The 25,444-nt window shown below is 39.7% G+C and overlaps 1 protein-coding gene across 1 annotated transcript; it reads left to right on the forward strand.

The window, feature by feature from the left end:
* The first annotated feature begins 3,277 nt into the window (after nt 1–3,277).
* On the forward strand, nt 3,278–25,376 carry LOC141799859 (rho-related GTP-binding protein RhoA-D). The gene is made up of 5 exons (XM_074682253.1): nt 3,278–3,404; nt 17,873–18,028; nt 21,655–21,775; nt 22,966–23,096; nt 23,488–25,376. Exons 2-5 carry the CDS (start codon nt 17,873–17,875, stop codon nt 23,659–23,661), a joined length of 582 nt encoding a protein of 193 aa, XP_074538354.1. The 5' UTR covers nt 3,278–3,404; the 3' UTR covers nt 23,662–25,376.
* The last annotated feature ends 68 nt before the right edge of the window (nt 25,377–25,444 follow it).

The raw sequence follows: 25,444 nt of genomic DNA on the forward strand, positions 1-25,444 counted from the left end.
TCAGCTGTGACAACAACAAGAGGGTGAAGTGAGGACATGAAGTCCACCTCTACTCTTATGAGTAAGCTTCCTCGGGGACATGAGCCGCCTATTCTCTTCTTCTCTGTGTTCACTGATCTATAATGGCCAGTGTGGGGAAAAAGATGAGAAATTACACGCCTGGCTTTCTCAGAGTTATATTGATATTTTGACTCTGTGTCCTAAGGGGGAGGCTAGGGTATAACCTCGGATCTAAATTATATAAACTTTGATAAATCAATGGGAGGCTCAGGTTGTTTTGTGTGCTACCTAGGTTGGATAACAGGCCTGTAAAAAGTGTTACTTTTTTTAAAAACTAGAAATGAAAAAGTTAATTTCTTGTATTTATTTGAAAACTATAAAAACTTGTGGTTTCTTTATCTCACATGAGCAGGATGTAGTCCAAACATAAAGAGAAATAAAAAACTTTGTCTCAAAAGAAGGAAAAGTTTTCAGGTCACAGAAAAAAAAAGCAATGAAGTGTGTTCTTGTGTTTTGAGTGTTTCCACAATGTACACTTTCATGTGTTTAAAACTGTACTTGTCTGTGTAAAGAACTTGTGCTGCTCTTTGTCTTTGAACTACCATCTACACTGTAGTATTTATAATGTTCATAGTAGAGTATACATTGTAGCCTTCCCTTTCATTCACTAACACAGGAAGTATGTCAAGCCGCCCCAAGACCGTCAATAATTTGCATGTATGGATTCGTAGTCCATGTGAACAGTGTAATCAGCCTGTAGCTCTGCAACGATTTCCATTTAGCTTTTTCTCCCATTTGACATGCATTTATTGACAGCAATGTTCATTCAACATACATGAAAAAAATGAAATAAGTTACAGCAAATGCACCCTTCAAAAATAATCAGGTACGGGATCTTCTAAAGGTTGTGTATGCAGACTTCTGCATTACCATTTAGACTGCAGTAGTGACATTTAAGATAGTTCTTTGCAATAGGCCTGAAGGGTACAGATGATAGCTGTTTTGCCGACCAGAGGGGTCACTAAGTTACTCTAACAGTATAGATAAAAGTCAGATTTAGCAAAGCATGATGTTCTCTAACTTTTCTCTCTATCTGAGCTCCTGCTCTGTGTTCAGCTTCAGGTTCTTAAGCCCACACAAAGTACTCATCTCACAACAACCTAAAGATACTCTTTGAAACGGGTTTGTACAGCTTTGTTTGTGTTAATATGCGTCGGAAGTGTGAGATACTTCATAATTGCTTTCTGATTGCTCTCATTACAAATAACATTCAAGTGTTTCTGAGCTTGAAAACATAGTAGTTTATGAAGTGGTCACTACTATTAATCACAGTATAGGAATGTATGCGTGTCCCTGTCTTAGAGTTAATTATTTAAGAGACTGATTCCTTTGAAATTACACTGACCATGTGTTTACTGATTTTGTCAAGCACGTACTTGGCAGTCCCATTCTGTACGTGTCTTAATTTTTCTTCCTTAAATCTATGATTTACTTATCCTTTACTTTTTCAGAGCTTGAATCCAGAGACATACAGAGCACGTCACTGAGATACCAAAAGCATCCCTTTGATTTATCATTTAACATATTTAAGACTCCAACATGAGTAGTTGGTAAGTACTAGTTTTCACCCAGAATCCTGATTGGATTTATCTTAAACTCTTATAAAAACAGTCCTTGTGGGCGGTTCAGTCATATGCTAACAACTGGTTGCCTTCTTTCACTTAAGTGATCTGTTTTTTGTAGTTTGTCTTAATTTGATTAATTCTGTTTGGGTTTTGAGTTCCTTATTTAAATGTTCATTGTTGACTTTGTTTTTCATGTAATTCATTCTTTTGTTCTTGACTTTTATGTATAGGCCCATTGAAAGTCAGGAATTTCAACTTTGCTGATGCTAAAAGGCTGTTGTTGGTTTTTGAGGTTTTTGTTTTTCTACATGCTTCATTCTTGTCCCTGTCCAAATAAATAAATAAATAAATTTTAACTTCCGTTCAAACACTCATCTATCTCCCATCATTACACATCAGTCTGCTGCACCCCTTCCCACCACTGACATGGTACAGAAATAGCTCCATTATTGTATGGGACTGGGAGGTGCCAATGTGTAGTGCTTTATCTAGAACTACAGTATGTGGGTATTACCATGGAAACTGCTCTGAACTGTCCACATTATTGCCAAAGTGCTAAGATACAGAGGAACAGAATACATTTAGTGTTCGGGAAGCTTGTGGTTCACTTTTCTCAACAATAAAGTGTTTGTTTTATTCACACACCATGAGAAGACCATTATTTTCAATGGGTGTTTTTGGGGGGTGGGGGTAAAACTCTCTGATCTGACTGTTTAAAAAAGTGTTTTGATAAGAATCTTGGTCTTATATAAGGCTATTGTGGGTGAATGAGATGGCTTGTGCAGCTTATCAAATGCTCATCAACCACAGCTACTGTGTTTTTACAATGTGCTGCACTTCAGGGGAAATGAACTTAAGACCTCAATGACAGAAAAACATGTTCTAAAACTCAAATCCCTGTTGAGTGATTTCCTGTTGCACTGTGGGAGAAAAGCAACGGGGTAAAAGTCAATTTCTTGTAGTAATAATAATAATAATAATAATAATAAGAAGAAGAATAATAATATGATAATTGTTTTAACTAACATGCAACCATTGCATGTAATAAAGCAGAAATTGTTTAATTGTTTAACCGTAAAGGGGCGGTAACTAAGAAACAGTTAAATCTTTTCAGCCAATAAACTGCAGCCCCTGGACTCTCAAACGTAAAAGACCACCGTGCTGCATTCGAGTACAACAGTACAATGTACTACCCCAGCGGCAGAATGTGGTTTTTCTCGGCACCCTGTTTCAGGTGAACGGATTTTCAGTTTACAAAGTGTGGCGTTTTTTTTAAAAAAAAAAAAACAGCACTTGTAAAGTGCAGAATAAGTATAGCATCCAAATGACCTTTTTTATCCAAGCAAAATAAACAAGGAGTCTGACCTTGCTGGAATTAACATTCAAAGCCATTGGGGCGTGTCAAAATCTCTATATAAAAATGAATATAGATCAACTTATTCTGAAAGTAATTCGTTTCCTGTTTAAAATACACAGCCACAGCAAGAATATTTGTTGCCTAGATGCTCTTCATAATGGTTGATAAAAATCAACCAGTCTAAGTCATACTGTACGGTAGTTGAAATTTTCACTTTAATATTTCAATAAAGATCTGGTAAAAAGCTGATAAAACAGTGTTTTCTGTGCGTGCCCTGAACGCAGCACTATGGGAGGGTCTTGCTCGTACCAGTTTGGCCGCTTCCTCCTGTTCTCACTCTGATTACAGCTGCTTGAAGGGACGGGCGACGGCGAGAGAAGAGTACGGAGGACTTCGCGATCTGAAAGCACATACGGGGAAAGGTAAGAGAACAAATTGTCCTTTTTGCTACTTGTGTTTGTCTTACGAAGCTGTCGTGTGAGCTAACTTGGTCAGAAAAACCCTGCCTGAAGTTTCGTGTAAAAGTAGTCAATCGAGCTTTTCAATGGAGACGTTAGTGAGCCGAGAAACCAACTACAGCAACAGCTCGGTGAATTGAAACCTGTTACTCGTCTTACTTGTTTAGAAGTTTTGGGCTCATTCGCTGTAGTGTTTCGATGTTTGCTCGTTAGTATTGTAGCAAGCAATTATCACAAACAGTAGGCAAACATGTTAGTTCTCTTTCATAGAGATTCCCGTCGAGGATATGGGTCATATCTTACCCAGCCCTGTTCATATACACATAGTGTTCTTCATTATGTAATTTAATTATACGAACTTAAGCTGTGAAGGCGGAAGATATGAAGGCATTCGCTGTACAAACTTCATGGCCTTTTTCTGTTTCAAAACCTCTTTAGTTAGACAAGACTGAGTGGTGTTCATTTTCGTGTGAACATGAATACTCAGAAAGCAGATAAATATGACGAAATACTTTTAAGTTACCGAGTAAGTGACGTTTTTCTTTGTTTCCTGAGAAAAATCATTTCCTCGTCGCCTGTTCGGGAAAAATCTGCGAAAACATTGCCCTGTCCCGAGGAAATTCCTCTCTCCGAGTCACCACACCCTTGTTGTGCTGCTCGGCTACTTGTAGCACAGACCCTCATATCTCTCAGGCTTGTTCCCTGTGTCTTGGCTTGTTCCCGAAACAAAAATGCAGCGAGGACCAAAGGCAACCTGCAGAGCCCTGTCATAGATCAAGTGGACAACTCCCGTTTGCTTTATGAGCAGGTTCACTCAGTGCAGAACAAGAGACATGTATTCATAGCAGATTTTTTTATGTCTTCATACTCTGCGTGTGTTAATGCTGACATATTCTGGGTTTGTGCAGCTACTACAGGAGAAAGTATGATGTCATTGCAATTGAACAGCTGACTGCTGACCATGCTGTTTGCAGGTAGTGCTCAGTGCACACACAAAACACCAATTTGTGCTGTTGCAGTGGAAGGAAATGTATGCAAATCACAAATCTGAACCATGTTGATATGAAAGCAGAAGTCATGATGCGTGATGTCACATACAGATCACTCAACAAGTCCAATTTAATGGACTGCTTATCACTTGCTCAAGTATTTATGGTAAAAGCCAACCAGAGTGAGATCATAATTTAATTGTAATATGAATTTTGAAAAACAGTAACATGTTCATCTCTAAATGAGTTTTATCTATCATTTCAGCAGTAATATTTAGTGTAAGTCCTCACACTTTATGAATCATAGTGACTGTTTTGGATCTGGTCCCTTCAGCATTTTGATTTAGTAGCTCATTAAATATTAGTCTGGCCAAACCAAGAGTGATACAACTGCTATACCAGCAGGTCATTTAGAAATGTAATCATTATTTGGTGAATATAATCATCTGCAGACCCCTCAAAGAACATTTCAAAGGACCCAGATTCAATCAGAACACATAAAACAGATGAGAGCATTACAAAAGAAGCTGTTAACCAGAGCAGTTCGTGTCACTCATGGAAAAGACAGACACGATGGTGTCCCTCACAGAAAATGTGCTCCACTTCTTTTTCTTCTTGTATCAAGGTCGGCTAAGAAGACCAATGAATAGCTCAGTAGGCCAGAATAAAAGCCTCAATGTCAAAAGCTCTATATTTAGCCAGGGGTCATTTCACCATGGGGCGACACCTCATTCTTTTTTGAGTGTTTTCCCTCCTGCCTCTTGGAGATGCTTGTCTGCGCTTCAGAGACGGTGAAAAGACAGGTTTTTAATTGTTTTCCAAAGCAGCCTCTTTATTGTGCGTGGACACAGAGGTAATGCTTAATGGTTTTTCCGTTCCTCCAGTGAGTACTTGTGATATTATTCTTATTCTATGGGAGCTTTTCAGAAAAGTGCATCTAAACAAACCCGTATCCTGTCACTGAACTGTCTAGACACATTTCTGTCAACGGGAATTTCCAGACAGGCAAGTGGCATATCGAAAGTAATCCAACGGCAACTTGTTTTAAACTGATATCAGACAGGAAAGTGGTTTGCTCAGGACACTCATGGTGACTGTTTTCAGTCATCTGATAGAGACCGACAAACATGTCCTAATGGAAAACTGCATCACACGCTGAAGAGGGGGGAAACTATGGAAAAGGGCTAATCTTTGGGGGAGTTTCCTGTTTGGATCTCAGAGCTGACAGTTTCAGGAACTCCTGAAAAGGACGATTTAGAAATGTAAACATTTCCTCTTACTCACATTAGCTGCAGTCAATGCACTCAGGGATGGCCCTGATAGCAGGTTTACATTTCAGATACAGTGTCTGGGTTGCATTTGTGAGACTGGAATGCTAACAAAGGTAATTTTAAACTCTTGTCATTTGTCATTTTTTGTATTTCAATATATTTGAGTTCTTGAATGAAGTAGGCTCACCCTTTTAGTGAAGTCCCAGTATGTCTGATGCATTTAATTAGTATGGAAATATTTTCAGGCTGTGAATCTGAACTAGGCTACAAACTAGGGATGCACAATATTACAGTATCAATATCAATATCGGCTGGAATCTGTCATTTTTAACATGTCGGCATCGGTTGATGAGTAAAAGTGGACCGATTATTACTCATTAGCTGCCAGCCATTTTCGGAGCACCTCTTTTTTGAAGAACCAATTTTTTTTTTTTCTATGACTATGTAAACACCAAAACTACCTTAGAAAAGCGGACCCTCTTTTTTTATGCCTTTCTTTTTGTTTTTGATCCAAAAAACAGACAAAACATACTTTTTTGATCACCTTCATCTTGGGCACTCCATCCTTTGATTTGTTTCATGGTCGACTTTTCCTACGATCGCAGACTTTTTCACTCTGAACTACCTCGACACATCATATCAAATTGTTGATATCAGTTATCTGCCATAACAGCAGTATTAACATTGGATATCGGTATCGACCAAAATTTTCATATTGGTGCATCCCTACTACAAACAAGTGAAACTGAAGTGTTTCTGTTTTTTTGAATTATAGTGAATTCTCTCTTCAGTTTCTTCTTATTGTTAAACAGTAAGCCTGATATGATTTTGTCACATTTGAATACTGATTGAAGAAGAGTCAAGATGCTCTCGAGCACCTTCCCTGGATGCTGTAACTTCTTATAGCTGTAAGGCACAGATGGACTGGAGGGATAAGAGACAGTGTCGAGGTGTTGGGGGGCGGGTGCGTCAGCGACGGCTTTCATTTGTGCTGTGTGTGAGTCGGAAAGGAGGAATGCAGCACCCCAAGGATACGGAACATTAGCTCTCTAGTGGTGACATCACACTGCAACACAGGAAGAGAGACAGAGAGAGCAAGGGAAAAAGGAAGAGATGAGAGGAGGATGGAGTGAAAGAGCCTGGAGGAGGATGGGTAGAAGGACAGAGGGAAAAAGTGGAGTGAGAAACATGGTTTGGCTGATTCCTGCTGGCGTGTTGTGTGCATGTAAATATGCACACTTTATTATCTTGTAACAGCAGCCCGAGTGAAGACTAGAAGAAGATGAATTCATTCATGATTTGCAACCAGAGCCTCAACCCATTCCATGACTAATTCATCATTTTTTTAATATTGTGCTCATGGAATATTAATCAAAGTCTTACTTACTTCATTTTGGTGTGTTTTAAATTTCTGCATATCTGTTGCTTGAGCAACAAGACACTCATGTTCTTGATTTGACAACCACACCTCTCCTTCCCTGCTACCCTCCCTCTGTCCGACTCTCGGTCTGTTTGTACCACTTGTGGAGGCTTGGGGGTGGATAAAAGGATAATTCTGTGTGATATTTCTCTCTTTCGCCTCTGCTCTGAGCCGAGCTGTGAGCACTGTGATAAATTGGGCTGGGGGAGTCTCAATGGCTCTGTCCTATTTTGGGCTCCAGCGAGGTTCTCTGACTTTAGCTGCTTCCCTGGCCTGGATCCTGAGCAGCAGCTTCTGTTCTCGAGTTTGAGTCAACCTTGAAACTTCACCTCAGGTTCAACTTCTCTACAACTTTCAGGATGCAGTCTCAGGGAAAAAAGGAGTGTTGTCTATTGTCACAAGAGATTCATCCAATAAACCAAAGCACTGTTTTTCACATACCTCCTGATGTGGTATAGGATTTTTTTGGGTTTAGCCGAGTTTGTGTGTCTGTGTCAGTGTTCACTTGTGCTGTGGTTTGGCTGGTTTCCCTTTCATTTTACGACTCCACAGTGTACACTCAGCCTTAAGCAGGTCCACTTTGAAATTAATAAAGCAATCTGAGTATTTCAGGAATCAATTGCTCTGCAATAGGAGTGATCAGATTTCTAGATCTTTGCTGGTGACAGGTTTATGTTTACGTTATGTGGGTTGAAAGCTTAAGTAACCTGTTGTCACTTTAATGGAACCTGGATAAGATCTATTGAATTGTCTTAAGTGATGGGATGCAAGCAAAAAAGTATTTTTTCTTGCCTCATATTGATAAGATAACTGATGATTTCACATTTTTGTTCTTTAATAGTACAAAGTGAGAGAAGGTCAGATTTAGTGAGAAGAGCATAAAAATTTCATTTTTCTATTTCTTTTTTAAATTCTTGTGGGAAATTTGTTGCTGCCTTAAGACAGAGGCAAAACAATGAAAATAGCTTTCCACACTGTAATTTTGAAACTATACAATCAACATTAAATGATGACTTTTTTTTAAAATTGATGTCTCTGTGAGGAGTTTCTAAGTGATCTTGCAAAAGTCTTCCCTGTAGATATGCGCCTGATTGTAATCCACACTTGTAAAAATGATTATCAGCACCAAAATAAGTTATTACTTCCACCAAGGAGGTTATGTTTTTGTGAGAGTTTATCTATCTGGTTGTTTGTTCGTGAACAGCATAAATAAAAAAAAAAAGTAACAAACAGATCTTGGAGAAATTTTCAGAAAAAGTTCACAACAAGACAAGGAAGAAGTGATCAAACATTGGAGGTGATCTGGATCACATCTGGATCCAGGACTTTTCTAAAAGACTCTCGTTGTGAGAAAGGGGCGTTTCCACCATGTGTATATAACACAATAAATGGTTGGATTGCTTTGCAAAACAATCCAAGACAAAGTCACCATTATTTCTGACAGATGTAAAAGTATGATTCAGATCCTGACAATATTCTGGATACTAAGATCCAGAATATGAAATTGGGTCATCATAATTTTCAGCACTGTCAGGTAACAAATTATTGTACAAACCTGCAACTAACACCAAATTGTAGCAGACAGTCTGCTGAAAGGGAGTATAACATTAAAGTAAGACTAAAGTGTTGCGTGGCAATCACAATATGCTTGGTGGAGATCTGTGCTCTCTGAGTGCTTTTCTAGTCTATCAATACAATGAAAAGTGAGGTTATGTTAGCTCTGCTTGGTAGATGAGTAAATAGTAGGACATAACAAGGATTCTCTAATATCCAAGTTACGAACGTGTCTCAGAGCACAGGGCTGTGAGTAGCGCTAAATATAGCCGGCCATGGTTCAGATTTACTTTACAAATTCTGCTCGTTGACACGCTTAAAACAATAGTGATATGTAACTGTTGATAAGGCTAAGGTTTTTAGGTTATATGAGCTTTTATTAGGTACATGAATAGCTGCAGAGTCATTGATTACTTTTCTGGAGTGATACAGCCGCAGCCAGAGATTCAGTATGAGGATGTGACGTGACAGAACTCTGAAGAAGCTGGTACAGTAAATTTGAGCTTGTTGCAAACACATGAAACCAACAATCCTTTGATTTCATGATGTGTGAACTAGAGCAAGAGTAACTCTGTTATGTGTAAGCAACACAAGCATCTCTCTGGCATTTAGGGACAGTAGTCCAAATGCAACCGTGCACTTTCATGCACATTATCACAAACATATTTTATGACAGAGGCAGCTTTGTAAATTATCCTATCAGGGTTTTAGGAGAAAGAGGGGCGCTGGTTGGCAGAGGGGCGCTGTGTATTTTGAAAATAACGATGAGGGCTGTTGAAAGTGGGTGAGACATTCCTCAAAGCTTCCATCCTCCCACATACTTTACACAGTTGGACAGGCTTGTGTGTTAGCACCCGGTGACCCGTTGTTAATCAGCACGTGGAATGCATTTTGCTGCTTTAGACGATCAGTGTGTCAGTACTTGAAGTGCTAACAGTGTGTTAATATTTGCCTTTTGTTTGGACATAAACTGCATGTGTGCAGCTGGAGGGATGCGTCTCTTACTTCACAATAAAAAGACATATTATAATATCACATTTTGATTTGTTGTGGTCAGATTTAAGTGTGCTGAGCATCTGAAATCCTGTTTGCCTTTCATTGTTCTTTATTCACTTTCTCCTCTGCTGTCAGTAAATTCTGGCAGTATCTTCTGCTTAGTACAGAGATCTTGCACTTTGTCCCAGCTTCTTGGCAGATGACCAGAAACAATGTATTTCCCTGAATTCAAGAAAACAGAAACTACAGTCATGTCCAGGTGTTTTCTCTCAGTTCAGCACAGAAGAAGCACCTGTAGTTTTGACCCTTCCTGCTGACAGGAGCCAGTTTCTCCCTCCGTCTGCTCTGCACTGTCAAACTGGGTGAATAGGTGAAACAACACCTTGATCTCTTTTTTTAGGTTTCATTTGTTCAAGTCTTGGCTTGTCTTGGCTGCTCAAGCACATTTACTACCTTTCCCGGAGGCAGCCCAGTTTAAGCTAATCAATGTAATTTAGGAATGTTGTTGTGCTGAGAACTCTTCATCTCAATCTACATCATTAGCAACATTAAGATTTAGTTTTTAAAGAGCCGTCTGTTTTGTTTCTGTTTATCCTCCTTTCCAGACATTTATTTGCTCATGCAGCTGTACTCATTCACATTTCATGACACAGTCTTCACATCAAAGTAGAACATTCTTTAAGCTGCTAGAAGTCCAGTAAGAGTCAAACACAAGTTTAGAGCTTCTCAAAAGTTAGAGAAAGCTTAAAAGACTAACTGAACTATAGACAGGGTATACCTCTCTAAAATTCAGCATAATGGAAATAGTTTTATCTGAAGTCAGAACAATGACTAGGTACATGGAGGTTTGCTATTCAAGCTGCAGGGTAATCCCCCAGGAATGTGTGCTTACATCTATTTGGTTGGTCACACTTGGTGATGTAACATTGCCTTGCAACAAAAAATTGAGGCAGGTCGTTTTTTTTCCTTTATACCGCTGCATTTCTTGTGTGAATCATTAACTAGAGGAAGATGGTTAAGGTCGTACTTTAAATCTTATCTGTAGGATTTAGCGTAATAAAATTTATTTTAGGTAGAGTGGTTCTCTGTGTGAGTTAAAAATTGAGGACCAGTTCTTCATACTGTTATCTACTGCTGCAGGTATTTATCCAGCCCTTGTTTTTAGTTCAACAAATGAGAAATGGCGAATAGAATACAATAGGATAGAGTAGAATAGAATAGAATAGAACTTCATTGTCACTGTAACAAGTACAAGGAAATTGAAGTCACAGCAGCAATCAAGAAAACAAAAGTAAGAAAGTGTATAGAAAGTGCAAAAAGGTCCATAAGAAAATAGATGATGACAGCTTGTCCATCATTCTCCAGTTCAGCCAGCCTCCACCTCCACAGGGTCCAGGACTGAGCTTCTTCAGCAGTCTGTTCAATCTCTGTCTCCTGCATCCTGTCTGCTCACAGCAGGTGAAGCTCTTCCAATGTGGCGATGGTGTCTGATGTTAGCTCCGTTAGCCATGTCTGTGAATAGCATGATGCTACTCTGCCCTCTGGTATTCCCTCTGTTGCTGGGTTAGCACAGCTAGCTCGTCCATCTTATTGGAGATAGATCTTACATTCCCAATAACGATGGATGGAAGGACAGGTCCATGTTGTCACTTCTTAGCTCACACCTGAGAACCAGCACGTCGTCCTCACCTCCTTCTCCTCACCTTGTGGGAAGACATCAGGCCTTACACCAGTTAGCATTGACATGCTACAGGCTGCTAACAGCTGATTTCACATGTTAACAATGTGGCCATGGTTACATGTAGGATCTCCAGACAAACACAGGAGAAAAGTAGTAAAAATATCACTGAAGCCACAAAAAGTTTGGTGTCCATGACCAACAAATGAGCCATACAAAGTAATGATCCACTCCAAATACAAAGATTACGAAAAAGAGACAAAATTATTACAAGAAACGGACAAAAAAGAGAGAGCTGCTGCAAAAGACAGCCATAGTCAACAGGGCAGCGCCTATCAAATATATCAAAACAGAAAAAACTCTTGACAATAGAATAACACTGTTCTCCTATTTCATCAAAATTATCATTTTTATTTTCAAGACTGCTCTTACAGACAAGTACTCCAAACAAATGTCCATATCCAAAAATCTAGCCTTTAGAGAAATTAGAATAACAAAAAGTGAAATCCAGACTAAAATTTTAAACATGTTAAACATGGAAGAACCTTTTTGTTTCATGAAATGAACATTGCTTTGAAACTGTAAACTACAACACCACTACATGAGTAAAGTGCATGCCTGCTGCAGAACAGTTAGCTTTTAAAGCTAGCATACCTCTAGCACCATTTAAAGTATGTCATCATTTACATGGTAGTCAAAAACTTTTGTCAAAAAGACACAAGGAGTTGAATTCTCTTTGCAAAGCAATAAAGGAATAGCACCAACTCAAGCTTCTAATTCTAACACCTCTCTTCAAAATCATTATTTTATTGTGAATTGTGATCTGACAAAAATAAGCATTTAAACAAATTTTAATCAATTTGATTATTTATACCTGAATTTAACTCAAATTGTATTTGAACAGGCGTTGGTTAGAATCTTTGTGATTGATTCTTCTTTATAGCTCTCAGTCATTACATGTACCATTTCTGCAGCACAGCCCTTTGCAGTGTGTGTAAGCTAATGCTGAGGCGTACCCTTTGTTTAGCCTTTGGCATCAGAGCGCTCAGCCTGTGCCTTGTACTTCACTTGTATCCATGTATAGAATGAACTGATAGTATTATCTCTCAAATACCGCTCTCCCACATCCTCGCTGCAAACATAATTGATTTAAACACATGTTCTTCACCAGTTGTTCACCCTAATTCTGAACAGTGTGGCTGTTTTAACAGAGAACTGTTGACAATTGTTCAATCAGCCGGCTCAGCAGCTACAAACCAGTAAAAGATTCTGATCTTTTCCTCACTGCTAAGAATGAAAGACCAGTGAGCTGTGTAGTTTCACTTGACTCATTGTGTCTTTAGAACTCATTGAAATCCCTCGAATATCACATACACACCTGATCACATCCAACCTAAGCAGAATGACTCCTCATGTTGAACCTTTTCTGTTTTCCATGTTACTGAGGTAAAAGCAAAAACAAGCAGGCTATGACACATGAAAAGCTATAAGTTACATGTCTTGAACACAACGATAGACAATAAAATTCATATAATATATTATTTGAGTTCAAACAACTTAATTTCTACTGCAAGCGTAAGCTGATACCTAGCAGGGAGAAATCATTGACTGAGCTGCATGAGCCAGGAATGAGAACTTTGTCCTCTGTTACCCCTCGCAGGGACAAACATTACGCAAGACAGGACCATTCATTCCAAAGACACGTGTGGACACACTCTCTATAACAACTGGCTCTTAAGTAATGTGTGTGAGTGTGTGTGAGCCTGTGCAGGTATACCAAAGCTTAATTGCCTTTTTTGGATCCCACTCCTCTCAGTCCTCTTCAAACCACAGATTTATGTGGCTGCTTTGTTGTGTGATGGGATTGTAATTCAGCTGTTCAAATTCAGCGCTGCTTCTGTGAGCGATTTCAGCACCAAGCAGATTCTTATTCTTAGTTCTATTATTCATGAGCACATTTAGACAGTTTTTATTCTTTCTGAATAACTTCCCTCTAACACTGAGTGAGGCCTACTTAGCAGAAAATAAAATCCAGGGCCACTTAATTATTGATTTTTTAATTTTATTTCTTTTAACGTATCACAGGGACATGATATAACACAAGAACATATATCGAAACAATGAATTGCTGTTGGTGCTTTCAGATGATTGTGTTCAGGTGTGTTAAATGGGCTTTTATGAGATTAATGTGACTCCAATTAAAGCCATTGGATTAAAATACCCTTGTTAGTGCTGTGTTGATACCAGTATTGTTGAAGGGAAAAACACTTAACCACCTCTTGTAGTGTGAAGTCTTTTCTCTCCAGGAGTCGAGTCATTCACTGACTGCCTCTCAACAATAAAAAAAAGACTCTGCTGATGGAAAGTGTCTTAGTGTTTTTGTGCAGAAAAATAGCAGTAGTGGCATTTTTTAAAGAAAAAAAAAACAACAAAAACAAAATAGAGAATCTAACATCTGTTTTAATTAGTTGATTTACTCCCTCAACTGTGTTTATGCTCTATTAGGAAGTATGTTAGGATGTGAGGAAGGAGATTCAGGTCAGAACTGGCGTGGGAAAATTCACAACACATGGAAAGCCAATCTTTGTCCTACAAATTCTCAGTTGGGTGACCTTGAATTTCCCTCTGGGAATTTTAGCAGAACTGCACAGAACACGTTTGGAGTTGTCTCAGCTGAAAAGCTTGAACTGGGATCCACCGTTTGGTGAATCAAGAGCTCTGAAACCTAATTTGTTTCTTTAAAATCAAATAAGAATACATTATTTAAGAATACTGTTTTTTTGATCACTAAATAAGTACATTAATGTAAAGGCAGAGAACCAGTATTCCCACTAAGTGCCCTCTGCTGCCACTGCTTCACACTGCATGCTGACTGTGAGCGCTGTCGTCATCAATAAGCTGCAATATTCTGTCACGGCACAAGATCTGCTGGACTAGGCCCATTTTGTCAAGCTTTCTGGGGCAGCGCGGCAGTTTGCCTGTGTGTGGGTTGAAGTGTGTGTGTGTTTGCGCTTTCCCTCTGGCAGTGGCAGTATGATGTATGGAGTAGCAGCAGCCTGCTATCACAGAGAACAGGTGGCTCTCTCCAGAGACAAACTAACAACACACATATTGGCCTGATTTAATGTGTGGGAGAGAAAGGCAACCTGAACAATTGTCTTTTTATTCTTGTGGTGAAAACGGTCGCTATTATAGGGGTAAGTGGAGGAAGAAAAAACTGATACAAACACAAGCAGACCTTGTATTCTTTTCAGTTTTGAACATTTACAAATGTCGGGGACTCTGGGTTGTCTTTAGGGCTTGTTTGTTTTATTTCCATAAAGCTGCTGAATGAAGAACATACCCCACAGGGATGTACTGGTCTCTCTGCACAGTAAAACCACAGTGTGGCCTGTAAATGTATCATGAATCATTTTCTCAAAGTGGTCTGGTTTGGGTCAGTCCAGTTTGGTGTGGTAAACCCTGATCGGTTTCCACAGTGAGCTGCAGTGGTCAACCAGGACACGTTACGACTGTGTGACTGCTTGATTCTCATTTCAGTGTATTTAATACATTTTTCATTTTGCTATTGGGGATAGCAAGTCTTGTATACCGTTTTTCTATCAAGAAAACAGGTGCTTGTTTAGTGCCAGTGGTTAGTTGGTTAGGGCTGGGACAATATGCTTTTCTCCTGATTTGTTTCTTTTAGGATTTTTGGTGTGCCAGTTCAATCTAAATTGAGACTCTTTGATATTTCCAATTGTTCAGTTTTTAGTTGGCTTTTTTAACACCAGACCATGTGAAAAAAATTGAAAGATGAAGATGTTTACAGACTACATCAGGAGACATATTGTCCCAAAAACTGCAGTGCCAGGAAGCACTGGGTCTCTTGCTCCAAACACTGCTGCTATAGCTTTGCCTCCACGACAAGTTTTGAAAGAGAAACTCCAACAAAATGACAACTCGCTCAGCAGCTCTAAAAATGGCTGAGTTTCACCCGTATAAAATCTCACCCCCTCCCCTCATGTAGTTGGTGCTTCACTGTGGCTTAGCAAAAAGTTGGTGCATGGTAAGCTCAATTCTTTTTTTTTTTTAATTTTTTTTTTAATATAAGTTATTTTTTGGGCTTTCATGCCTATATGATAGAGGAGAGGACAGTAGATACAGAAGGAAAAAGGGGCAGGAGTAGGAGCAAATGCCGGAAACAGGCCACAGGCTTGACTCAAACCAATCACCTGCTCCAACCTAATGGGGTACGACCTAAACTGCTAGGCCATCGGTGCCCCTGAGCACAAGATTTTAGCATAGAAGTTGTTCCCAAAACAGTCATTTGGTTTAAAAAAAATTATATTAACAGCTCTGAGTACTAGCGTACAGTGAGCTTTCTGGTAACAGAAAAGTCATCTTCTGGTGAGCTATGTTAAAAATGAAACAACATTACAATACATTACTAGTTTTGTCCTGTGGAGCCTTCCCCTCCCTTTGTGTCCATTTTTTTTACCCCTGTCACAGCTCAGCTTTGACCACTCTTTTCACCAAGTTTTCTCTTTAAAGAGCTGAAAAACATTCCCTGATATGAATCCTCTTTAAACAAGTCATGATTAGTTAACAGACTTGATTGTTAAACATCAGGTCAGGAGAGACCATAGACTATAGAAAACATGGACGTAGTCTCTACAACGTCACCCATCTGTTCCTGATAACCATGAAATGACGCTGATCCGTTGACGCAGCCATATTGGTTATGACGCTGGCTTTGGGTTTCCTTTCGACTGCTACAGGGCCCCCGTCTGTCACATGAGCTGAGCTGTGTCTGATTGGACAATCAAACGGTCATAATATCTTCTTCACTGCTGAGCTAGAAAAAAAATTAACCACTGTGTGTGCTGATAGGGAAATCAGTATTTTGAACCCATGCCACTTATTGAACAAGGTTGTAAATACGCTTTTTAATGCCGTAAAAGTCAGTTTTTATGGCAGGATAGGTACATGACTTCCTGTATTTCGGCAGCCAGCCTCAAGTGGATTCTCGATGAACAGCAACTTTTAGCACTTCTGCATAGTCTTCATTTTTACTGACTGGATGTTTCCCCTTGGGAGAGACAAAATCCAGAGAGATCTGGATCCTCTTTTCTCTCCATCACTGACTCCAGTGTTTGGCTCCAGTGTTCAGGGTTGGTTAGGTACACCTGGCACTCCGATGGACGTGTGCCTAAAATCTAGGACAGTATGGATCAGATATATTTGTGCTTCTCTCAACTTTGGATGGTGAAATGCTCATTACTGATTACTGTACTGCATTAAACTGAGCTGGAGCACTCAGTGGAAACAAAGACTGTGAATGTATCCACCAGACTGTCCCAAGCCAACCTTCAGACCAGGAACCAACAATGTAAACACACGAGTGCTGAAAGCTTTACTAAAAATCCCAAAGCAAAATGTTCTCACTGAGGATGTTACAGTTAGTAAAATATTTGTCGGTTTGATGAATTTGTTGATCTCTTCACTTTCTTATTCAGCGATCAAAGAGTTTTGTCCTTTGTACACATCCAACAGTAACGGAGCAACACTGTCATTCAGTCAGACTCATGTTTATAGCTCTCTTAGGCTCTGTTTTTGGTTGTGAGGGAAAACTCTCGTACTCTCCAGCTCCTGAATACCCCACTGTGTCCTCCAGCTTGTTCATCTGTCAGCTGTTTGAAAGCAGGTTGTGTATGTTTTTTAGGTGAAAACAATAAATTCAAGTATCACAATACAAGACCAACAAGCTAAGAATTCTGTAACACTCCAAAGCACTGTAAAAGTTATTATTGAATCTGTTAATATGGTCAAACTACTGGCTGGGCTGTTAAATTTATGTTTCTAGGCCTGTCACTGTGTGGAGTCAGAGGTGCAGATCTTTGGTTGTCTTAGTCGTGTGAAAGCTGAGCAGCTGGCAGACATCCAGTATGTTGTCTCATCACCTACAGTCTTCTCTATTATCGTCAACTTGTGGGAGATAGCAATTGATCCCTGTGTGTGTGTATGTGTGTGTATTTGTGTGTGAGGCCACTTCTTTCCCGAGAAAGCATGATTCACTCACTTTTAAACACAGAGAGAAGCAGAGAGAACACAGAGGTGTTGGGTAGAAACAGAAGTAGCTATAGCGCACAGTGCCAGAGGGCTGTTGAAGAGACACATTAAAGACTGTGTGAAATGTTTTTCTGTCCACACTGAGTGGAGCACAGAGGCTGCAGCACACTGTGGCTCTCCCACCGTTCCCTTCCCTCCCTCTGACTTCTCTGGACCTGCACTGATCCCCCAGCTCTACTCTGTTTTCCACCTCACACACACAGGACGCAGCCCAGGAAAGGGAAGAGGGTGCGGCTCGAAAACACACTTCCATCATCTCTTTTTTTTTTCTCCACTTGTTCCCACTCTGACTATTTCTGATTTCATTGTTTCTCCTCCCTCCTCCTCCTCCTGCTCCCTCCAGAGACTCTAACCAGCTCACTGACTGTTTGTTTGGTGACGCTCATACTGACTGTTTTCTCCTCCGTCTGTAGATGGCTGCCATAAGGAAGAAGTTGGTGATTGTTGGGGATGGTGCTTGTGGAAAGACATGTCTGCTCATCGTCTTCAGCAAGGATCAGTTCCCAGAGGTCTACGTCCCCACTGTGTTTGAGAACTACATCGCAGACATTGAAGTGGACGGAAAACAGGTACGACACCAAATTGTAGCAGACAGTCTGCTGAAAGAGAGTATAACATTAAAGTAGGACCAAAGTGTTGGTGACAATCACAATATGCTTGGTGGAGGTCTGTGCTCTCTGAGAGCTTTTCTAGTTATTCCTGTGACACTTTATCTATTGACCACATGATATGGCTTCTCTGTACTTGAATTTGTTTTCACTTTGCAGAATAAAGTTAAAAAAAAATACACCATCCAAAACAAATTTAAGCAAAGATGCTTTCAAAGAAAATACTTCTGATGGGCTAAGGAAGTCAAGTTATCATTACTTCAGTGAAAAAAGAAACACGTTAATTCAATGACTTCTGTGTTTAGGGTAAAATCTCCAAATGAGACTGAAGTTCCTCCTCTGGACACCGTGTCTGGCTTGGTTATTTGGCTTTTATACAAACATCAGGGTTAATGGATATGTTTCAAGTTAACCAAAAATCTTTAAGTGGTAAATATAACATACTTTTGAATGCATTAAAGTCGTCATCTATTTCATCTGGTAAATCTCCTGTAATGGTGTCTGTGACTCAGTGGTAAAGTTGGTTATCTTTTCAACAAGAGGTTGGCAGTTCAGTAATTATAAAACTCCAATCAGTGTGCGAGTCTTTGAATTGTCATAAATAGAGATGAGTCCTGATAAGATTTTATTGAAACCAGTGCTTATCAATCAGATTCTGTATGCATTCCCTTACCAATCCCTTCCGTTTTCTGACCACAAAAAGTAGCTTTACAGGTTTTCAGTGTCAAGATTTTATTGCATTTATAAGAAATAAATATGACACTCTTGGTTAGGCCTGTCACAATAACAAATTTTGCTAGACGATAATTTTCCAAAATGTTATTGCCGATAAACGATATTATTGTCAATATTATTTTGATTTTTCTTCCATTTTTTCATTGATGTAATTATGATAAATGGGATAATAAAGTGAGTACACCATATCAAAAGCAAGAAACTTTACTTTCTTAAGAGTATTTAACTGTAGTTAAAAGGTCAGGATCTTTTAAATAAAATAAATTAAACAAAAACATAATAAATCTAACAAACAATAAAGAGAAAAAATACAATGAAAATGAAATGGCCTCTCTTTTAGAAAAAAATACATGTCAATGAAAATAACTAATACTAATCGAAAACAATAAAACATAGACCCTGTCTCTAAAGAAAAAAAGAAACTCCAAAAAAAAAACCCAACAACAATAAAAACTCTTGCCTAAATAAAAGGGAGTTTATACAGTTCCTGAATTGTTTGTAACATGTACTTTTTCCCAGTCAATCCGTACTGTCTGTCAAACATTTTTAACATTTCTGGCTTTCAATCATATTGAAGGGCAGCATTTCTTTGGCAATGTAGCTGTCTTTGAGCGCCCACCATTTGGTGCTTTTATTTCTATTTACTTTTCAGACCAAAAGCCTCAGTAAGAGCGGATTGTCAAAGAACAAGGCTCCGCTGCACCTCCCTCTTCTTCTTCATCGCCACCATTTTCAAACAAATGCAACATATCAGCTCGTTGGTGTTCATGAGCTCACACTTTGTTCATTCTGATAAAAAACAAAATATTCCCACACTGGGACTGTGGCAGGCGGCTTAAGAACCGTATCTTTCGTGCCATCACTCATATTAGCGTGTGTTTCCTCCTTATTCCTCAGGACGCTCGCTTCAGCTCTCTCCGCGTGTACGCGCAAGCAGCCCCGTCACAAAAGATTACATTACCCTTTGCGCTGTTAGCGTCCTTTTTTGGCAAAGTAAAGCCAAGCTTTGATTGCTTTGACCTGTCTGTCGTTGGAAATTCTGCCGCTGCTGACTGACGAGTGTGACTGGCATGTGGCACATCAGGTGACATTGGTATGAGGTCTGGTTGCTCCGGTTGAATGTAGAGAATAAACAAGGGAACCGCTAAGCATAAAATCTGGTGATGTCGATTAGGGCTGGGACAATATGTCTTTTTCGTACAATTTGTTTCTTTTATGATTTTCGGGGTGCGGATTCGATTTTAATTCTATAACTTTTCTGATTTTTGCCATTTTTTTGTTTGCTTTTTTAACACTAGACCATATGAAAAAGTTGAATGATGATGATACTGATAATGTCTACAGACTCCATCAGGAGAGATATTCTTCCAAAAAATGCACATCACATGTGTGTCAGTTTGTAGGATTTATTCAGGGGATCTGACATCTGAACTGTTTCCAAACCCTCGTATAATCAAAGACTAAAATGAAGGATTTAAATTTGAAAAAAAAAAAGAGTTTTGAACAAAAAGATCCCGCGTTAAACAAAAATCACAGTAGATCGATTTTTCTTCTCCCACCCCTAATGTCGATGGATTGAAACATTTTCATTTGATTCTCAACAAGAAATGGTTATAGATGCCCATCCCATCCATTCTTTGCCATAAAGAAAAGTAAAGTGCTGTTGATCTATAGGTTTGGTTTTCACTCAAGACGATCTGTGTATGTTAATGTGTGTGTCTGATTTTAACCAGTCATGGATAACTTCCTCATTCGGGCAGGTTGATTTGACACAGTGAAGTTGCTGCCCCCATGTTTGAGATCTGACCTCTTTGACCCTGCTGGGTGAGAATCCTGCAGGATCAAGAATTTCAAGCAGCAGACCTTTAGCCAATAACAGGAAATGGACTAGTGCCACCTTCCTGCACAGCCAACCCCCCTCCCCTCTTTCTCCCACATCATGACTAATGTCCTATTTCCTGTTCCTGTTTCCTGTGCTATGTACTACAAAGTTGACTGTACTCCAAGCCTCTCAGATGTGTTGGGACAAAGGGCTGCACAGACCGACTCCTGAAAGACATCTGGTTTTGAAAGCAGCAGATACTGGGACCAGTTTGTCAGTGTGTGCTTCTGCAGATCTTTACCAGATAGAAAGCGAGGTACAGCTCAGCCCATTGTCGGTATACTGTGGAAAATATCCAGTCTGAGCTAAGGCAAACAGCAGTGTAGCTATCCGGTCTTGCCAGGTAAGCAGATGGTCAGCCAACAAGCAACACCTGGCAGCACATGAGCAAAGGGGGGTGTCAGAAATGTCAAGATTAACTGCTCAAATCCTCTATTTGCTTTCTGGTGGAGATTTGAAACCGGTCTGTACGGGGCAGAGTTTTCCAGCTGGGTTTGTAATGTGGGTGAGGTTATGGTACAGTTAAGTCAGGGTGTGGGAAACAAAACCAAATCTTTGAGTTTTTAGCACAGGCCACATGATGTATGCACGCGATGACACTTCCAGGCCACTGTGTACAAGACATTCTTTTATGAGCCTTTCAGGTCAAGCTGTTTTATTCCACCTCTATTTTAGCTCAACCATGTAGTTGTTTGCAAGGAAAATGTTTTATCTAGAGCAGCGTGGGCCCTTTGGGATTGCCAGAAGTTTGATTAACAGCATAAAAAGGCCTTTGGGAGCCGTGTCCCCCTCTGGAGAGTTGGATTTTAATCCTGAGAGGAATTCTCTTTTTTTATATCTGATTTTTTTGGCTCTCATCTTGTTCCTTGACACATGCTAACTCTACCCTCTCTTCATCCTGATGTCATTGAAATTAAAAGTTCAGCTCTTGTTTCAATAATGTGTCATCTTGTTCTTTTTTTTCATCCAGGTGGAGTTAGCGTTGTGGGACACAGCAGGCCAAGAAGACTATGACCGACTGAGGCCTCTGTCTTACCCTGACACAGACGTCATCCTCATGTGTTTCTCCATAGATAGCCCGGACAGTTTAGGTAAGACTGGACACTTATGGCACACTTACTTTGTCTGGCTGAAGCTAGTCTCCTCAAGAAGAATTACCAGAATGTTCTTTTTGTAGATAAGAAAAAGTTCAAAACACACTTCTCCTATGCATAAGACACATCTCAATTTAATATGACAGGCCTATGAGTAGGGATGGGTACTGAAACAGGTACTTTTCTGTCTGTGGTACCGAATATTGATTCACGTCAAGTCAAAAGGTACCATGTTTAGGTACCTAAATACATCCTTGAGACTGTAAGAGAGTGAAAGAGTAGACAATTTTTCTTACTGGACATGCTCACAGCATTGCAAGTTCATATTTTGAAGAATAATTGTGTAAAATTGAAAAACCTTGAGATTTTATTGTTAAAAAAGTAGTATTTTTTTTTTATCACAAAACTACACAAAAGTACCAAAAATTGGTACCATTGAGTACTGATACTGACTGCCAGGTACCAGGCATTGGTATCTTATCAATTCAAATGTGAAAGGTACCCATCCCTACCTATCAGGTACTCACAGATTCTCTTCCACTCATTATAAAAAAGCTTTCTTGTATAACTTCAATCTTTTTTGCTGCCAGTGTGTACAGTGAATGATCAACCTATGTAAATGTACACAAATCTCACATAAATCTGAGATACATTTTACGTTGGATTAGAAGTTGTCCAAGTTGGAAAAAAAAAGAAGAATAAAAAGGAACATTTCTTCATTTTCGGCCGCCTTATTTTAAATTCTGTATTGTCAAACATTTTTACTTAAAGGTGAGAAAAGATGTTGATAAAACCATCGTATCTTTTCAGTTAGAAATTGCCCTGTGCAGAATCTGAATGTGCATGAACTGAACACGTCCCATGTATTTGAGCTGAGGAGGCCTCTCTCTGATAATGTCATGTTTAGATAGATTTGATCCTCGGGGCTTTCTCCCACAGTTCTTTGACCTGGGCAGTGCCACAGATGCTTTTCTTCCTCTATCACAGCATGGCATCTCCCTCTCAGCAGCACAGATTTTGGCTAGCAGACCACGTTTCTGGGAGGGGTCAGCAACCCCTCAATGTTTATGTCTGTATGGCCACAGGGGAACGATTTTGGCCTTTCTCAGCTGTCCTTGTAGGGAGTACAGTCAGGAACTCCCTGTGCAGTCTAATTTTTTCTTCTTCTTTTTTTGTTTTTCTTGTAGAGAACATTCCAGAGAAGTGGACGCCTGAAGTGAAACACTTTTGTCCCAACGTCCCGATCATTCTTGTGGGTAATAAGAAAGATCTGAGAAATGATGAGCACACACGCCGAGAGCTGGCCAAAATGAAACAGGTGTGTGCTTCTCTTAGTCTCTCTTTATGGAAATCTACACATTTACCAAACATATTAAAATTTCTACGTTTGCCCTGTATTTTGCTTCTGGTTTGATCTGTATTCTTTGGCTCATGTGTTTGTCTCTCATTGGGGGTTAAGTCTGTGCAAGTGTGGTCATGTCGTGTTTGTTTGTTGTTTGTCCCTGAAGCAGACCTGCAGTGTGAAAAATATTAGCGTTTTATTTCAAACCATAACAAAGCTTCTAGAAGGTTGCTTCTACCTACTGTCTTAACTTCTGGGTTTGTCTTTCTTTTGTTAAATTCATGAGCAGCCTTTGTGTTTTTAATGAGAAACTCGTCAACACTCTGCAGCATCATTTTAACCCTCAATCTGTACTCTAAACTTTCAGGAGCCAGTGAAGTCTGAGGAGGGCAGGGACATGGCCAACCGCATCAGTGCCTTTGGCTACCTGGAGTGCTCGGCCAAGACCAAGGACGGTGTGCGGGAGGTGTTCGAGATGGCCACTAGAGCAGCGCTTCAGGTCCGCAAACGCAAGAAGAGGGGCGGTTGCCAGCTACTGTGAGAGGTCAGAGTTTGCGGGCCGATCAGTTCCTGAAGGTGGACTCCTCTCCCACACAGAGCAAACTTAGAAAAACCTTAAAATCAATGGCTTCCGTGGACTATACTTACTTCACAGATGCAGATACGGCACAGGAGAATATGACAGACTGACACGCCTGTTTAAAAGCAAACAAAACCTTTTCTGAAAAACTTTAATTTCCTCTACTACTCCTACTATAATGTTTAGTTTCCTAGTTTTTCTGTACCAGCACACCAGCCTGTATGTGTGAAGGACCTGCCCCTCTTCCATTATGAATGTATGTTTGTATTTATATGTTTATATTTACAAATATATCATGCGTCTGCCTCTTTGTTGTGATTGTTTACAGAAAAGGGGTTTTCAGCACACACTCTCTGCTCACTGTCTTGCTCACAACCTCATGTTTTATTTTTGTCAGGGGGGTTTGCATTGATAGTTTGGAACATTGTTTTTTTTTTATCACCCTGTCTCCTTCATTCATGATCTATCTTCTTTTTGTACCATTATATGATTAAACCCTTTAAAGTCCTGATCCCAACATGCTTCGTCAGCAGAGCTCTGTCTTTTCTGACATAAAGGACTACATCTGTACCCTGTTTTTTTCTGCATTAATCCCCTGAAACCTTCAGAAACTGATGCAGCACACACTACACTAAAGACATCTTTGGACTGCACCCTTCTCTCTCCCGTGGCGATGGCTTAAACTGGCACTGGGGACAGAAGTCTATTGTCACAAAGAATTCTGTCACACTCACTCTGAATCCGACATACTCGCCTCTTCTCAAGAAGTAACATTCAGCGTCCTGTCTGAGCTCTGCCCTGCTGGTCCACATCCAGCATGCATTCATAGTGCGTCATTATGTACTTAGTTTTCTGAGGAAATGTGCACAGAATGAAACATTAGATGCCCACTGTGTACAGCTGTGTTCACACTTGGGCCCAGCATTCAGCTGACATCTCTCCTGAATGTTGCGTTGTATTAATAAACGTGCCATCTCGTCAGTTGTTTATCGAGGTCTTAAGCTCTCAGTCTTGGTTGAGATCAGGGCTTTGAAAGTGTAAAAACTATTTTTGGCACACTGGGGACATTCCTTGAATTGTTTGCTTGAATACTGCAGTGTGTTAGTTTGTGCTAAACTTTGTCTTTAGGGGTCCTTCAAAACTATTTAAATGTTGTCAAGGATAAATCTATTTTTTTCTCACCGATTTCAGGCAAAGGTTAACGATCATAGGAGGTTTGAACTAAAAATGACATCACAGATGGGATAAAACCCTGAGAGCAGACTTTTCGTGGCCAAAACCAGTTTCATTTTCTCTGGTTGTGTATTCTCATTACTGAGTGACAGAATCATTCAACAAGCTCATTTTTTCTTCCAGGCGGCACGTTGATGCAGTTCATAGACAAGACAGGCTGTTATGTGAGAGCCCTGAACAAACAGTATCAGAGTGGATCTAATGGTCCCTGCATTGATCTTACCACCATCATAAGCTACATCTGAGGTGATCTGCCTTTTCTAAAGATCGATAGAGATCTGAATGTTGTTGGCTTGGGCTAATACAGTGCCTCTTTGTAATGCTGAAACACGAGTTCAAGAGAAAATGTTGATTGTTATGACACTTTTCAAACAGGGGTGGGTTGTGTTGAATGTCTGAATGAGACAAACATGTTAATAAAGTATTTTTGAAATACTATGCAATATCAAACTAATGTCGTTTCTGAAAACATTACCCACATAACAGACATCTGACATTTTATTTGTATTTT

Source organism: Halichoeres trimaculatus, unplaced genomic scaffold (genome assembly GCF_033239565.1).
Source record: "Halichoeres trimaculatus isolate MK-OKI-2021-1 unplaced genomic scaffold, fHalTri1.1 fHalTri1_scaffold_11, whole genome shotgun sequence".
In the NCBI taxonomy this organism is placed as follows: Eukaryota; Metazoa; Chordata; class Actinopteri; order Labriformes; family Labridae; genus Halichoeres; species Halichoeres trimaculatus.

Coding starts and splice junctions, on each gene's coding strand:
- LOC141799859 (XM_074682253.1), top strand. CDS start 17,873: ATGGCTGCCATAAGGAAGAAGTTGGTGATTGTTGGGGATGGTGCTTGT. Junction 18,029..21,654: donor TTGAAGTGGACGGAAAACAG/GTACGACACCAA, acceptor TTTTTCATCCAG/GTGGAGTTAGCGTTGTGGGA. Junction 23,097..23,487: donor AGCTGGCCAAAATGAAACAG/GTGTGTGCTTCT, acceptor CTAAACTTTCAG/GAGCCAGTGAAGTCTGAGGA.